The 18,160-nt window shown below is 39.2% G+C and overlaps 1 protein-coding gene across 1 annotated transcript in view; it reads right to left on the reverse strand.

Annotated features, from left to right (window-relative positions):
• Nucleotides 1–18,160, reverse strand: part of LOC126176520 (leucine-rich repeat serine/threonine-protein kinase 1) — a 389,495-nt gene that overhangs the window by 343,531 nt on the left and 27,804 nt on the right. Inside the window, exon 4 of the mRNA XM_049923710.1 lies at nt 11,382–11,547. Within this exon, the coding sequence (XP_049779667.1) occupies nt 11,382–11,547 (166 nt within the window). The remainder of the gene's footprint in view (nt 1–11,381; nt 11,548–18,160) is intronic.

Below are 18,160 nucleotides of genomic sequence, written 5' to 3' on the forward strand. Positions count from 1 at the left end.
TTCTCAATGCCACTGATACTAACATCTATTTCACTCATCTTTTCAGCAGTGTGAGAATAAAATTGGTGCATTACTATTGGACTTTCCTTTGTAAAGGGCTATTGAAAATAGGCATTTCTGGTTTTGTTTTCCTATCCCCAATTTCAGTTCCTGTCTTGTCCAAGAGTATTTGAACACTAACTTTGGTGCCACTAACAGCCACTACATACAGACAAATCTTTCAATAATATTCTGCTATAGCAGTCATTAAAGGCTTAACACAGTGCTCTCTTGACAGCCAAACATGTTTATTCAACATTTCTCTCTCTATAGCTCTATGTTGTTTTACAGCCATTATGCAGTAGTCTCTGTGTCTTCAGAAGTTTCTTCCATGAAGCACCCCTCCCATCCTGAAGTGTTTTACTGGGCACATTTTTATCCAGTGTCCCTCCCATACAGTATTCCTATTAGATACTTACCTCTTCAGTACATAGTCAACTATTCTTCTGAACTCAAGCTATATTTCCTCCACACCAGGGCTGGCCATGGTGTGCCAACTTCACGAGTGCAGCATGTGTAAGCCGCGTTTGGACCAAGGCCCAGCCTGTCATTCGGATTTGCTCAGTCCTTCTTGGAAGTACACAGAAGAGCACTCATTTCATTTAGCACTGCAGTGCAGCATTTTTCGGTCAGCACAACACTCTCAGTTCGGCAAAATCATGGTGCCAGCGCTGTTTATTCTTCATTATTTGTTTGTGGTATGAAGAGCATTTTTCCCGATGGCATGCAGCTTTACTGAATGGTTAAATGATGATGGCATCCTCTTGGGTAAAATATTCCGGAGGTAAAATATTCCGGAGGTAAAATAGTCCCCCATTCAGATCTCCAGGTGGGGACTACTCAGGAGGACGTAGTTACCAGGGGAAAGACAACTGGCGTTCTACGGATCGGAGCGTGGAATGTCAGATCCCATAATCGGGCAGGTAGGTTAGAAAATTTAAAAAGGGAAATGGATAGGTTAAAGTTAGATATAGTGGCAATTAGTGAAGTTTGGTGGCAGGAGGAACAAGACTTCTGGTCAGGTGAATACAGGGTTACAAATACAAAATCAAACTGGGGTAATGCAGGAGTAGGTTTAATAATGAATAGGAAAATAGGAATGCGAGTAAGCTACTACAAACAGCATAGTGAACGCATTATTGTGGCCAAGATAGATATGAAGCCCACGTCTACCACAGTAGTACAAGTTTACATGCCAACTAGCTCCGCAGATGACGAAGAGATTGATGAAATGTATGATGAGATAAAAGAAATTATTCAGATAGTGAAGGAAGACAAAAGTTTAATAGTCACGGCTGTCTGGAATTTGATAGTAGGAAAAGGGAGAGAAGGAAATGTAGTAGATGAATATGGATTGGGGGGAAGAAATTAAAGAGGAAGTCGCCTGGTAGAATTTTGCCCAGAGCACAACTTAATCATAGCTAACACTTGGTTTAAGAATCATGATAGAAGGTTGTATACATGGAAGAACCCTGGAGATACTAGAAGGTATCAGATAGATTATATAATGGTAAGACAGAGATTTAGGAACCAGGTTTTAAATTGTAAGATATTTTCAGGGGCAGATGTGGACTCTGACCACAATCTATTGGTTATGAACTGTAGATTAAAACTGAAGAAACTACAAAAAGGTAGGAATTTAAGGAGATGGGACCTGGATAAACTGAAAGAACCAGAGGTTGTAGAGAGCTTCAGGGAGAGCATTAGGGAATGATTGACAAGAATGGGGGAAAGAAATACAGTAGAAGAAGAATGGGTAGCTTTAAGAGACGAAATAGTGAAGGTAGCAGAGGATCAAGTAGGTAAAAAGACGAGGGCTAATAGAACTCCTTGGGTAACAGAAGAGATATTGAATTTAATTGATGAAAGGAGAAAATATAAAAATGCAGTAAATGAAGCACGCAAAAAGGAATACAAACGTCTCAAAAATGAGATCGACAGAAAGTGCAAAATGGCTAAGCAGGAATGGCAAGAGGACAAATGTAAGGATGTAGAGGCACATATCACTAGGGGTACGACTGATACTGCCTACAGGAAAATTAGAGATCTTCGGAGAAAAGAGAACCACTTGCATGAATACCAAGAGCTCTTTTTGAAGTCTGAGGGTATTTTGCCTGTCTCATACATCTTTCTCACCAGATGGTAGAGTTTTGTTAGGCCTGGCTCTCCCAAGGCTGTCAATAGTTCTAATGGAATGTTGTCTACCCCGGGGCCTTGTTTCAACTTAGGTCTTTCATTGCTCTGTCAAACTCTTCATGCAGTATCATATCTCCTATTTCATCTTCATCTACATTCTCTTCCATTTCTATAATATTGTCCTCAAGAACATTGCCCCGGTATAGACCCCTCTATATACTTCTTCCACCTTTCTGCTTTCCCTTCTGTGCTTAGAACTGGGTTTTGTCAGACATGTCTGGTAAAACAGACGCCACTCATATCTATAATTCTATGAGCACAGCATAGCTAAGGCACAGTCAACATCTGAACTCATACAAGAATCACAAATCTATGAGTAGGGGGTTAATAGGTGGGAGTCATTGCAGTGCAACAAGTGGGAAGTTGTGTCTGACAGAAAGCTTGTCCTGATAGCTGACACAGTTAAGGCAACCTTTCTAAAGAGAGCATCTAGGTTAAAGTCTCAGTCTGGCACAAATTTTCAAGTTGTGCTGTTGCATTGCTGCTGCAGCTGGAATTCATTATTTCCTTCTTATCTCTACCTATACTGTTTCCTTTCCATTGCTTTCATCTCAGTTATTCATGTTTATCGAAAATACCACGGATGTGGTCAGCATTACCCCCCCCCCCTCCCCCCTCCTCCAAATGGCTATGAAAATTGTTTGCTATATTTCAATAACATGGTTCCTACTAGAAACTTCCTAGCATTTCACAGCCGTCTATATGCTCGTTCCATAGACAGGAGATGAATTATCTTCCACTAGCACTTAATGCATTCCTGAAATGAAAGGAACACCCGGAAAAAAAAGACTAGTAGTACTTTAAGGGTGCCTGCACTACTGAGTACTGTAATGTTTCAAATAAGATTATGATTTAGCAATATCGTCCTTCACAATGATCCATATGGACATGCTGATAAGCTGCGAGTACAAATGAATTACAGAAGCAGTACTGGCCTTCTTCCCTTTCTCTTTTGAAAAGTGCTGTTTTATTTTTGCACAAAGTAATACTATACATCTGGAAATACTATAAAAAAGAAAGAAGACTGAGGCCATTAGGAGAAGACCACAAGTGTAGTTGGGGATGGAAGCCAGCCACATTCTTTTCAAAGGAACCATCTCAGTATTTGCCCCAATTAATGTAAGGAATGGAAATCTAAATTTAGACGCCCAGACTCAGATTTGAATCACCTTCCCAGCAAATGTGAATCCAGTGTCTGAACCACCATACCAGCCCACTTGGTGAAAATACTGTAGGCTACTTGTTAGTACTTTACAGTAGTTAAGTACTGATGTGGCAATGAGACAACAAACATGTCAGAACTGAGTTTAATTGTGTGTGTAACGTTGCTTGTATCAATTTTGAAACTGGTAAAATAGTAAATATTAAGTAGTTGTGTAACCACTCCTTAAACAGTTTCTTTTATATAACTAACATCTAAGTAAGTCATACTATTACACTATAATCTTCATAAGAAAAATACATAGCACCAAACAGTCCCAATCTTTAGCATTTAAAGTTCTTTCTCAATTAGTCATTGTAGTCTGAAGTGTCACTAACAAAGTTATGCATTTTCCGTTACAATATTATACTTTAAAATATGTCTGTAAATGAATCCTTAAGGCACGATTGCCATAATTTGCTTACTACTCAAAAAACAAGAGAAAGACTGCTGTTAAAGTAATCATCATCATTGGGTTGTCTACCTTGTGGGAGGTTTTGACTGCATGGCCCTCCATGCTTCTCTGTCTTCCGTGCTTCTCTTCATTCTTTGTTACCCTCCTTGTGGCCTGCTGACATCATCCAGCATCTGGAACCTTCTTCTGCCCTTCCCTCTCTTTCCTGCAATGAAACCTTCAATTGCATGTACTAGAAGGCAATCCCTTCTTAGATTGAGGCCTATCCAGTTTAGTTTCCTGTTCTTCACCATCAGCAGCATCCTCCATTCTTCTCCAATTCTCCTCAGTACTACTTCATTCCTGACTTAATCAGTCCAGCTGGTCATTTCCATTCTCTGCCATATCCACATTTCACAAGCTCCAATTCTCTTCTCATCCTGCTTCTCAAAGTCCATGTTTCTGCTCCAGACATGGTCATGCTCCATATTAAGCACTTAACCAGTTGGCTTCCTTAATTCCTTATTTAAACAACTAGTTAGGAGTCTTGTCTGATTTTGAAATGCCTCTTTTGCCAGAGCCATTCTCACTTTGATATCTTGCTGGCAATCCATGTCTTCTTTAATCGAACTTCCCAAATACTTGAATGTCTTACCTGTTCTATGATTTCTGACCCCAACTTAATTTTCACTTTTCTTTTATTTAGGCCTATCACCATGCTTTTGGTTTTCTTTTTATTAATTTTCATGCCATATGCTGCACAGGCTCCATTCAGGTCATTTAGCATTTAAGTCGGGGCCTCTTGATTTTCTGCGAGGTTCACCATGTCATTTGCAAATCGTATACATTCAATTTTCTGCCCACCTATCCTGACGCCTCTTATCCCATCCAAATAGCTTTCCAGTACTTCCTCGAGAATCGGTGAGAGACAACAGCCCTGTCTAACAACTCTTCCAATCTTGCTGTCTTCAAAGATCCCATTACCTATTCGTACCCAAGCTTTCTGATTCAGGTACAGATTTGCGATCAATTTTCTCTCCCTCCACTTTACTCCCTTCTTTTTCATGATACCTAACAGCTTATCCCACTGCACTCTATCAAAGGCCTTTTTGAGGTCTATGAAGACAGCATAGACTTCTTTGCCCTTTTCTATGTATCTTTCGCCAATGGTTCTTAGAAGTCCAATGGCATCTCATGTTCCCTTTCCCCTTATGAAACCATATTGTTCTTCACCAAGTGTTTCTTCCAGCATACCTTATAGCCTCCTATTCATAATCCGAAGAACTACTTTTGCTGCCTGTGATATTAGGCTGATTGTCCCGTGGTCTTCACACTTTTTGGGATTATTAGTCTTTGAAATTGGGACTATTATACTTACGAGAAAGTCTTCTGGCCATTCCCCTTTGTCATAGATGTAGTTGCAAAGAGAGGTCAACTCATTTTCGGTTGTTTCTTTTAAACTTCATTTCTGCTGGAATGTCATCTACACCATATGCTTTGTTGTTTGTAAGTTCTCCCAATGCCTTATTTACCTATGAAACTAGGATAAAATCTCCTTCATTCATTTTCATTTACTGATCCTTCCTTTTCAATCTGCAGATCGGAAGGTCTTTGATCCACTTCATAGAGTGTTTCAATATATTATTTACATCTATTCTGAACAGCATGTGGTCACTTTCCCTTCTATCTGCTTATTTGTTTTGTTCTTCCTTCCCTGAAATACTATTTCCTTGGCTACACTATACATTTTTTCGTATTTGCCCTCTTGTAATGCAGTTTCAATAAATAGCCAGAAACACAGAATTTTAAAAAAAATAATACAAAAATGTTAACAGTTATATTTCTCACTAACAAATGGCACTGTAGCTGTTTCTAAGCGAAGGCTCTGCATAGAGAAATTATTGTCTGCTTGCTGGCAGTTGTCATTTTGAGCCCATCGTACTGCTGCTCATACATTGACTACCATAGTATATTGAACAGTTTCTATTAAAAGAACTTAGCAACAAAATATGTATCAAAAATATTTTTTGTGATGGGAATAAACCCTAGAGTTTTGTATTGCTTTCATTTACTACAAGTGACAGCAACAACTTTTGCAGTTCCTTTTACAGCAGCAAGCTCAGTTACAGTTCACTTCATGTAGAAAGGCGGTCCAATTTTCAGCCATTCTGCGCATCCCCCTCCATTGACTGCATGCAACCAGTAATATTCATTCTCTCTCTGAACTGCTAGCCATGATTTACAAACAGACTGCGAAAATCACTCTCCTGCATGCTGCACTGTCGCCATACTTTGGGAAAATACAGTTTCATTCACAGACCAACCGAATTATCCATTCAGTTGTCAATGTTACTTTATTGTATCAGTATAGAAGTGAATGTGTATCTGTAAATGTTTTGGAATGATTGCCAAATAAATATGTCAAATGAATATGCAGTAGATGTGAAGTGCTTCACAAGCAGGCGAATAGGTTTGTTTACCACATTTACAAATTTTTCAAACGTGGATGTGAAAGTGGGACTCCTATTTTTGACATTTGGAAGATACAAGTGCGAATTGCAGAAGAACATGTTAGCAAAGAACTACACAGAGAATAGTAAATAAAAGAGTCAGGGTTATAGAAACCTCAGGAAAATTTGGTTTTGTGTCACCTGGAAAGTATTGAAATCTCAGGAAACCTGTAACTCAAATGGATGGTTTTGACAATGATATTTTAAAGCGCTCCATGTTTGAATTGTACATAACTAGTGAATACCTGACATCACAAAAACTTGTTACAGTTATTCATGAGAAAATTCGCTTCAGAGATAGCACTCCGTCAATGCAAATAATTTTAAAAGACATTGATTTCAAATAAGTTAAGAAAAGACTTTTTGATGGAAAGAGTGACATACACCATATGATCAAAAGTATCCTGACACCTGGCTGAAAATGACTTACAAATTCGTGGCGTCCTCCATCGGTAGTGCTGTAATTCAATATGGTATTAGGCCACCCTTAGCCTTGATGACAGCTTCCACTATTGCAGGCACATGTTCAGTCAGGTGTTGGAAGGTGCTTTGGGGAATGGCTTCCCATTTTTAAACCAGTGTTCCAAAACATCCGAAAGGTGTTCTATAGGATTCAGGTCAGGACTCTGTGCAGGCCAGACTATTACAGGGATGTTATTGTTATGTAACCACCCCGTCACAGGCCGTGCATTATGAACAAGCGCTCGATCGTCTTTAAAGGTGCAATCGCCATCCCTGATTTGCTCTTCAACAGTGGGAAGCAAGAAGTTGCTTGAAACAATAATGTAGGCCTTTGCTTGATAGTGCCCCCTCCATGAAAAACATGACCACACTGTAACACCACCGCCTCCGAATTTTACTGTTGGTGCTACACATGCTGGCCGATGACATTCACTGGGCATCCGCCATACCCACACCCTGCCATTGGAGAGCCACAATGTGTACCGTGATTTGTCACTCCACACAATGTTTTTCCATTGTTCCGTCACCCAATGTTTATGCTCCTTACACCAAGCGAGGCGTCGTTCGGCATTTACTGACATGATGTGTGGCTTATGAGCAGTCGCTCGATCACGAAATCCAAGTTTTCTAACCTCCCGCCTAACTGTCATAGTACTTGCGGTGGATCCTTATGCAGTTTGGAATTACTGTGTGATGGTCTGGATACATGTTTGCCTATTACACATTACGACCCTCTTCAACTGTCGGCAGACTCTGTTAGTCAACAGAAGAGGTCGGCCTGTACACTTTTGTGCTGTACGTGTCCCTTCACGTTTCTACTTCACTATCACATTGAAAACAGTGGACCTAGGGATATTTAGGAGTGTGGCAACTCATTTACAGACATATGATACAAGTGACACACATATGACACAAGTGACACCCAATCACCTGACCATGTTCAAAGTCTGTGAGTTCTGCGGAGCAGCCCATTCTGCTCTCTCACGATCTCTAATAACTACTGAGGTCACTGATATGGAGTACCTGGCAGTAGATGGCAGCACAATGCACCTAGTATGAAAAACATATTTTTTGGGGGTGTCAAGATATTTTTCGTCACATAGTGTAGATGCAGCATGAAGCACATCTCTTATAAAGGTGCATGATACAAGACAAGGAAGTAGTTAAAAATGTATTACCTGTATGAAAAATTCTTGGATAATTATTCTGCATGGTGGCTCTTCCTTTTGTTTCATTCCAGAGAGTAAACTTATATATAGGTATAAGAATAACAGCAGTGACTATCATTTGAAAATGAATACTGTCAGTTTCAAGAAGTGGTTCACCAAACAATTCTTGCCATACCTTGCTTCAAAGTTGCTCATAGTAATTAAAATGCCTGTTATCAGTCAGCTGTTACAGAGAAAATACTAAGTACAAACACCACGAAAGCAGATATAGTGCTCTGGCTTAAATAAAAATATTCTGCACATTATAACCCAGGCTCATGCCAAATTTCTGTGGCTTGTTAATTTATATAAGTCACACAAAAGAACATGTGAATTTGACTTCCATATACATGAATGTGGTCACTTCCATATACATGAATGTGGTCACACAGTTTCACGTCTACTCACATCACTGTGAGTGTAATCCGATACAATTAATTTGGGCTTAGGTTAAAGGATATGTGCAGGAAAAAACAAAACATTCAACATAAAAGAACCTGAATCACATGTGCGTGAAGCAATAGACGACATCTCCTTCAGCGTAAGCACACTGTGTGCGGCACACTGAAAAGCTTCAGAAAGAAGACTTTGATAAGGAGTTGAAGATGGACAGAAGCAGTGAACCTATCCTGAATCTACAATTAGGTGGTTCAGTCATGGACTCAGAGAGCAGTGATGATTGTATTACAATGTAGACTTTGGAACATAGTGCACTAATATTATTTCTTCATTTTAAAGACTCATGGCTTAAAAAAGTATGTATATCAACATATCAATTGCATACATGGTATACAAGAACTTCCTAGGCTTTATTGATTAGGAATTAGTATGTCATAAAGTATGTAGACTCTAATGTTCAACATACTGTTCAAGGAGAAGCTAAGCTCTGCCCAGCATGCTGTATGCCTAATTACTCGCAAGAATGCGGCTCAACAAATTCGTCAAGAACTTTGATATTGCGACAAGTACATCCCTATCATTATCAAGGCACGGACTGGAAAATGCCTCAAAATGACGGGAAGTGTTACCTGTCGAGATATCGGTGGTTTTTGATGTTATTGGTCAGCATTCGCTCGAATTATTGATAGAAGATGGTCAACTATTTGTCTCTGCAGTGGATTATAAATGCATTCTCTCACTGTAGAGTCGAATGAGTTAGTTTCCACACACAATGGCCTTTGACAGCAAGAACTACGATAACATACTGACAATTTTTATGATAGTCTTTTGCATTAGTCTTTCATACCAGTAATACAGCTTTACTCACAAGAATTTACATTTAACTACAGTCAGACACACCCATATACATTCACAAATTATACACATTTTTAAAAAAATGCATGGAGTAAAAACAGCTGTCAAGCGTATATAATGATTTTGATTTGAGTTTTAAGTTAATTTTCTTGTTTATTACATTTTTACTTATAATAAAGTCTAAATCGCAATAAATGACAAGTGTCACAACCAGTTTCGATTATCTTGTCATTAGACAATCATCATTTTGAGAAAAATTGTACCTGATGTCTCCAAAAAGTTGCATCAGCTCTTCGTGTTTTCTGACATCATGCAGGCTAATGTTGTGGAGTAGCAGACGCAAAGTCAAGACATGAAGTAAGATTTCTCTCATGTAGACGACTGATCAAAATCAGTTTTAAAATGTATTGTTCCCTCTCATAGATTTGAACAGATAATACGATGCACCATAGGCAAGTGAACCTGACTATTGATGACAGCAACACAGCAGCAACACAGTTCAGCAACACAGACTTTTGTTTATCCGCTCTCTGCAGCCACGCACGCACAGACCTCATAGCCTCCACGGCTTGCTTACGCTCTGCCTCTATGCATGGTAGTACCATCCTACGTGAAGCGGGCTATAGATAGTGTTGTCATAAGTAGCTTTAAACTGATCATTGTGATTCATCAGCAACAGCAGCAGAAAAAATCAGCAATAGCAGCAGAAAAAAATGTACCGATATTACATTGAAAAACATCATTTTTACAAGGGAACATCCAAGCAGCAGGACGAACAGCAGAATTCTGGAGTAGTTTTTGCTAAACAAATCTGTACATCTTTCATGCTTTTCTTATCTTCTTTTTTATCACTTTGCTTCCTGTGACAATGCAATAAACGAATGTAAACAAATCCCATACAATTTTCCACCCTCCAGGCCTTGAAAGGTGTAGCCAACAACACTGTTCCATTACTTCAAAGGAAACTACTGTAAATACACAACACATCCAATATGCTACACACGTAACAGGAGTATCCAGTATGGTCAGATGTGACTTGATGACAGCATGCAAAGAGGAAAAGAATGGCCAATCTTTCCGTACACAGAGCTTCATCTTGCTAAGCTGGTGTTATTTAAAGAGACTTGTTGCCTGGTAGAAATAGATAATTTAGTGCAAACTTCCTGTAAAATACCCTGTGGAAAAGTGACTTTTGCTTTTAAATTGTATGTGTAAATGTAAGCAACTGTGGGTTGTTTTACAGCTCTCCATACTCTACTAACTCAAGTGAAGAACCATCTGTTGATGAAAAATTCAACTCTTCTGGCAATAACATTACATTATTATTTTCATAAAAATGGAATCCCATGTCTTCTCACATCTTTTTTAAAAAGGAAAAACACACAGCTGACAATAACATTCCAATTTCCGTTTCCTGATGTGTTCTGCAGTCACTTTTTAATTCAACCAGTAAAACAACTATGTTTCTCACATTTGTGCTTATTCAGTTACATAAATTTCACAATTGCTTATCTATTAGCCAAATATATATGTGTGTTCTCCTGCTGCCACTTGGTGAGTAAATTTTTTATCTATCCAATTACATTATGTTTTCAAATACGTTTTCTGTTTTTTAGCTGTGGTAATGACCTGACATTGACTATTGTAGTCTCCAATTTTCATATTCTAGTCTCCAATGTTCATATTCTTGAGTACGAGATAGCTTCTGTAATTTTTCTGTGTACTGTTTCTCACAAAAGATATTTTATATCACACATTTGCCAAAGAAAGTTATGATTCTGTAACAGCAATTGTACCATTTACATATTTACCAGATACAATACTTTGCTATGTTGTCATCCAGTACACAACATGCTGATTTACTAGTCAATTCTCTTCCTCCTCTTTCCAATACCATTAACCTGATATCAGTTAAATAATCATAAAAATACTTATTGGTAAAGTCACTACATAGTGAAAAATTACACATTTTTCTCTCTGCTTCAAATAACAGTAATGTAAGACAGTAATTATCATTTTTATTTATATAAATTGTATACAACTCTTAATTGATGAAAATCTGAATATAACATCCATCATCTTAGTTAACAAAAACTCTGCATGAACTTGACACTTACCAGCTGCCCTTTTCAGTACTTCCATACATTCTGTATGTTCACATTTCTCAGCAATATCCAGGGCTGTTAGGCCACTGCTGTCTGTTGCCACCACATCTGCGCCATGTGCTAGGAGATGTTTAATATTATTGACATATCCATGCTCAGCACTGATATGCAGAGGGACCTATAAACACATATATACAGTCTTTCAAAGCAAGGTAAGAAACTTGAAATCATTGAGTTTAAATAAAGTTATAATATTTATTCTGACTGCTGCAATTGGTATTATGCAGTGCCGATTTCTGGAAAAAAGTGACATGGTACTGGAGTGACCAGCTTCCAATGTCTAACATTTGGAAATTATTTCAGTAAGAAATTACATCATGCTTTTAACGTGTACCTTAATGTAAGCAAATAATTCAGATTCATGTATATGATCTAGAATTAAGGGGAAAAGAAATGCCTTGCAGATGAATCTGATTGTTTAAATTAGATCCCAAATCAGCATCGAAATATCTCTAACATATTTCTCCTGTTTCTGCTCCTTCCTTTTGTGCCTCTTATCAGGTATCTTCCATTCAGGAACCATGTCTCCACAAAGAGTCATGTTGAACAGTTGTGAAGGAGTTCCTGCATCGCAGTATTGACTGTGCCTTCAGCTGTCATGCATTCTGTTTCAATGACATCTAGGGAAATATCAACTGGTTCCATCATATCAGGGAGCATTGCTGAAATATCAATAATCATTTAAGACAATTGGCTGATTGTTGAATCTGCATCAAGTATCACAGAAATTTTGCTATACAATTCAATTATTTGAAGACTCTGGATTTCATGTCTGCAGCAGCATGACTTAGTATGTTGACACAGGTGAACTTGGAATGAAGAGCACGACCCATGTGCACTTCATTTAAATTCTGAACATCAATTTCTTACTCAAAATCATCTAACGGGTGATTTGCTTTGGCAACTTTTTAGACAGTTCTGAAAACATTAGCTGCTTCTTATCTGTCTCTCTCCAATGCTTTAACACAAGTTCTAAAGATTTTTCACTTGCTATAGATAATATTTACAAAGCAGCTTTATGGGCTGAACTTTATGTTTAACGATATTCTTTCACAGGGACATCATCTGGTTTATTTTCCTTTCCCCACAGCATGACACAAACTGTTGCACACTGCTATGAAATATTAATTCCTCATATACTCCTCCTGGACCCAGTGTCCCAAATTTCTTACAACTTTTGCAAGTTTTGTTTTTTGCTATCTACGACCCATTCTCATTAAAGAAACATTTCCTGTTCTACTCTCCAACAGCCAGGAAGATCACAAACAACACTATTTACAGATGCAGGCCTGTAAGTGAATGGCAAATTTTCAGTACATGCAATTTCATTTACATTCTTTTCCTCTGTCATTTTCATCACCACCCTCAGAGAACATCTTTTTATTTGTGATTAATCTTACGATTTATTTCGACTCAAATTGTAACAGCATTCCACACTTTGCCTTAACTTCATCAACACTGAATATGGAAGTGAACAAACATCACGGTATAACAATGAAAGAAGTGCCTTCTCAAGATGTATTTTAATATCTGATCATATAAGACTGTAATTTATTTCCATGACTCTTAACATTCACATGTGGATCGATTTCAGTAATATTCTAGCCATGTTTGAAAAGGCCATGAGATTGGCTGCTGTTACCTAAAAGGAATTTAACATGTCCCAGGTACAGATTAAATCTGATATCACTAACTGATTTCACTAATAATGCCACTAATGTATGATTTTTTTGCTTTTTAATACAAATAAAATGTAGCTTGTTCTCCCCTCACAGGAAGCAAAAGCAAAAAGGTAGTGGTAATACGTGTAGGCATACAACACTATTAGGGGACAATTTAGAAAAATCAAAGCTTCCAAAACTGAAAACTATTAACTTCAATAACAAGTATCAAAATCTTAGAATGACACAAGATATTAACGATTGAGACTACATTAGTTACAATGTTCCAGACTCTACATTTATTACACAAGAGAAAAATAAAAGATAAAAGTAAACTGAAAAAAGAAGGACAAAAGATTAGCAATTAACAGCCTTTCAATGATGAAATCTCTACAGCTGGAGCACAAGCTCAAATTGGAGAAGGGAAGCACAAGCTCAAATTGGAGAAGGCAGGGGTAGGAAAGTGCACTTGTGCTTTTCAAATGCACCACTCCTCTAAAATTTTACTTAAGCCATTTAGGGAAACTGCGGAAAACCTAAATCTGCAATGCCAGATCTGAATCTCGGCCTCAGTCCTCCTGAATATGAGACCAGTGTCTTAGCAATGTGACAGCTTGGTATGTAACAGACAAGTCGCAGACCTGGAAACTAAATGTCAAGACTGGAAATAATGAAATCAGACACATCCGAAAGAACAGACACCTTGCATTCATATAATTGGTTCACCTAGATGGGCAATGGATGCACGTTCTTCAGTGCAGATGCAAAAGTACGTCTGACCTCCTGCGGGAATCTCAGAGTAGCGAGCATGGGAGAAATGGACAGGGGCTGTGGATAGATGGTGCTCAGTGGGAATGGGGGTCGGCAGTGAGGCATGCCAAGATAGTCCACGCAGTTGCGATGAACACTGTGTCTAGGTGGCACACTGGTTAATGCACCTGCCTAGTAAGAAGGAGACCCACAGTTCGAATCCCAGTCCAGCACACATTTTCACTTGTTGCTGCTGATTCCAATTTTCCAATGTGCGTGACATTAGTAATCCCTTCCATTTCCCGTGCTTTCTGCCCCCTCCCCCTTCAATTTACATATAAAGTATTATTTGGCAAAGCAAAATGATTACATGGTCAGGTTTGCAGCACCATTGTGTTTATGTCCAAGAAGTGTGGAGGGGAGGGAGTAATGATGTACACTCCAGTAATATTAAAAGTGCAGCACTGTGACACGCTACATATCTGTATGTGCCACTGAATGAAGTACCTGTTTACAACATGAGCAGAAACAGAACACACAGTTTATCTCACCTTGGCGGCTCACAATGCTTCGGTGGCATTATCCATAAAATTACCTTCTCCACTGACACTGCTATCTTCATCAGCCATATCTGTTGATTCATCATATGCTGCTTCAGTCATGGATGATAACGCCGACCCTTTGTTCAAAGCTATGCCACCTGATTTTATTACATTTTCAGTTTTTTATCCTCTCAAAGTACCTCTGCCCCAGAAGTCAGCACACACTATTTTGGTATGATACACAGCCTTTCAATTCTTATAATGTCACAAAATTAATTAAATGCTAATGTCACAGAAGTGTGAGCAAACTGCTGTGTGATGTAATGATTAGTGTTTTTGGTTATTAATGCCAAAGTCCTAGTTCAAATCCCTGTAATGAACTCAAATTTTTCTCTGGTTGAAAGATCTGGAAGGAGACCCACTCAGCCTTGTGAGGCCAACTGAAAAGCCGCTTTTATATACAAAGCAGCACAACTGATGCCCAAGTCGTTGAAGTATTGTTACATGAAACAGTTTGCATCAGGCTAGATGGCACATGACATTTATTACGTAGCATTAAAAGCATCAGCTGTTAGTCTCCCATGTATTTATGACTTATTGACTAATCCATTGTTAAGTATGGGACTGTTGGAAGCCAGTGAAGGCACTCCAAGACAGGAAAGAGAGACAAAAAGCAGAGGGCAGGTGGAAATTGTAGCGTTTAGATTTCAGGAGGTAAACAGTAATGGGAGAGACATGTGGACTTGCGGAGACTCCAGGCAGCTGTTCCAGGACAGGAATTTCAGTTCAGAGAATTAATTGGTAAAGTGTCACAGTAAATGGCAATCACAAAATGGCACATTTTAGCATATGCAGCAAGCTCGTACTTACTCCTGAGAACACCAGTGCCAGTGGATTCACACAAGTGAGGCAGGAAATGAATTAAACTGCTGGAACTGTAGTGCCTACCCCAGAGAAACAGTCTTCGCTCGTAGGGTGGGCCAAAGCAACGTAAAGCACTGTTGTTGCTAGCATTTTAGGAAGAGTAGTGAGGTTTAGTTTCTAGTTTAACACTGTTGCTACAAAACATAAGAGTTTGTTAGCGTAGAGGCCAGGAACATTCCTACCCACAGAGTAGGAGAAGGGAAAGCATCTGAGGGTGGTTGGCCACAGCATCAGGGAGCTGAAGAGCCACATGTCAGACTGGTCGATGTTTATAAAGCGCCAGTGGATTTGCGCACTGATGATTGATAGAGAGAACCGTCTGTCATAATTATCCTTTAAAAACTCTTGTTTTTATTCAAAAGAATGCTTAGTCAGACTGTCAGGACATCAACTCTGTGTTCCTCAACAAGTCTGTTTTCTCACTTGGAGTGCCCCCTCAAATGTTTGTACCTTATGATGATTGTAGTGACTACTGATTCTGTTAGATCTCAACCCACAGATTCAGATACTGACATCTGTTGTGCCAAAAGTCAAATTATTTGCTTTTTCTAATGCTTCGAAATAGCCTTCAGTGCACCAGTTAGTACGAATGCAATAAGTACGTATATTTCAGACCTTTGACTTATTTAAACTTGTGTAAAGTATTCTTATAATTACCTGCCATCATGGGAAGCTTTTTACCTTCCTGCATTTGCTTCTAACTGCTCAGTAACTGCAGACTGACCTGCAACCCCCTTTAAGTTCTCAAAGTCTTCCTCTATCCTATGCCACAACAAGACATACCAGGACAAGACATATGTAAACAATTTATGGAGCAATGTGAGGGGTAGTTTATGTGATTTTTGAGATCGATGGGTAGTTCACATATATTCAGACCAAGCCCAATGCCATGACTGGACTGAGATCATTGAAACTCTATTAAAAGCATCACATGCACTCCAGTGAGAACAGGTGGAGCAAGAAGAGTAGAAGGAAGAGTCAGATGTCCGGACAATGGAAAATGCGGCCAGAGCAGACCATCTTCATGACTCACGACGTCATGGAAGGCATGGGAATGGCTGAGCAACAACGTACTGGAACAGGGGCCTTAGTCCTGAGAGGCCGCCACGGCAACAGCTCAGCTGTGATGGCAGCAGAGGCAGCGCGGTCCTGAGGGCGCAAGGCATCTTTGTGAGTTCCAGCAATGTCCACGCAAACTACGTGCAGTGAGCAGCGACTCAGTGGGCAATGGCCCTGCACAGGAGAGCAAAGCAAAACTGTGGGAGTCGTGCAGTCACATCCCTCATAGTACAGCATACCCGCAATGACACACACTCAGTGGCTATGAAATTTCTGCTTGTCTCTGTACAACTCTTCAGTAGACAAAGTAAGTCACAGCCTCATCTGACACTACAAATGCCAGGAATGCAGCAGCAGATAACATTAACATCAGTGATGCCCTTAAACTTATTCTCCAGGATTTCAATGGTACAAAATCTGCATTCAATGAATTTACAAACAGTGTGGACATTGCTTTTGAACTAGTGCATGAAGTGGACCATCCAATACATTAAAATTTGTAAATACCCATATTGGGGTCCTACATGGAGTAAAGTACTCACGGATAGAAGTAAAAAAATTGTTCAAAAATTATGCATGTACATATACCTTGGACTTCTATGCCTTTAAAAAGGGTTCCAGTAAACAATCAAAGAGGGAATCAATTGCAGACTGGGAAAGTAAAGTAGATTTGCTTCAACATCAATTTTGTGAGGCTGCCCATGGTGCAATGCCAGAGTAAGAAACTGGCAAGATTTTTGGCATAAGTGGGAGTATTAAGCAGAGCAGTAGTCATTCAGAGAATCTTTGATGAGCACATAAAGTATAATCAGCTCACACGAGTAGAGAATCAGAGACTTCAAAAACAGTCAGAGTCCCTCTAAGAAAGTGAAGCCAATTGTGTGTTTCAAGTGCCACAGGCCAAGGCACATGGCTAGTGAGTGTACCAACAACATGTGGTATTCTGTGAAAAACAAGAAGCAGGGTAATGACAGCAAAGCATAAGATTAGTTGCCTTACGCTGAATTGGGAAAAATATTTAAAGTTGACAGTGAAAATAAAAATGAGTTTGCAGTGCTGACAGCTGTTTTAGATCTAGGAATAGCTCAGGCACTACGAGTGAAACACAAGTTTCACTGGCAGGAGAGGAACTGGATATTCCCTTTGCCAGTTCAACTGATAGACTTCTTCACGAAGTATTGCATAGTAATTAATTACGGCAAAGTAAAACCTGTGGTTCAGGGCCAAGCCAGTTAAACTATATACAGGGATAAAAATGCTGGGTGCAAGTACACACTGTGAAGTGTGTATGCACTAGAGTTAATATTTCTCTGAATCACACAGAGGAGACAGTAAACAAAAGTAAGCCAAAGAAATGGCTAAGTGAACAAGGTACTCGTATATCAGTAGGCAGATGTGTCACCAACAAGAAATGAAAGTTGCAGAGCCTAAGGAAGATCAGATGGCTAAAATAAAAAGTTAGGTCCTCATGACGAGAGGATTTTGAGGATAAAGGGTGCGGATGTTGCAGGAAGGCACGCACCAACCAGAAATACTGGTGAGAGTATGAGAAAGCTCTTGTTTGATTACTGTGTTAATACATGAGAGGAGGTGGTTTCTATTGAGATGCCTCAAATTAAAGTGGCAGAAGTTTCGCAATTTAGCACAAGTCTGAAGCAGACTGTATGTAAGGTAGAATAACTCTGGAGTGAGAAAAAAGTCGAGTGACACGAAGCAAGAGCACATGTTCCAAGTGCTAAAAGAGAAGTTTTTCAACCTCCCTGTATTACTGTACCCTGATTTTTGTAAAAAGTTT

This window comes from Schistocerca cancellata, chromosome 1 (genome assembly GCF_023864275.1).
Source record: "Schistocerca cancellata isolate TAMUIC-IGC-003103 chromosome 1, iqSchCanc2.1, whole genome shotgun sequence".
Classification (NCBI taxonomy): Eukaryota; Metazoa; Arthropoda; class Insecta; order Orthoptera; family Acrididae; genus Schistocerca; species Schistocerca cancellata.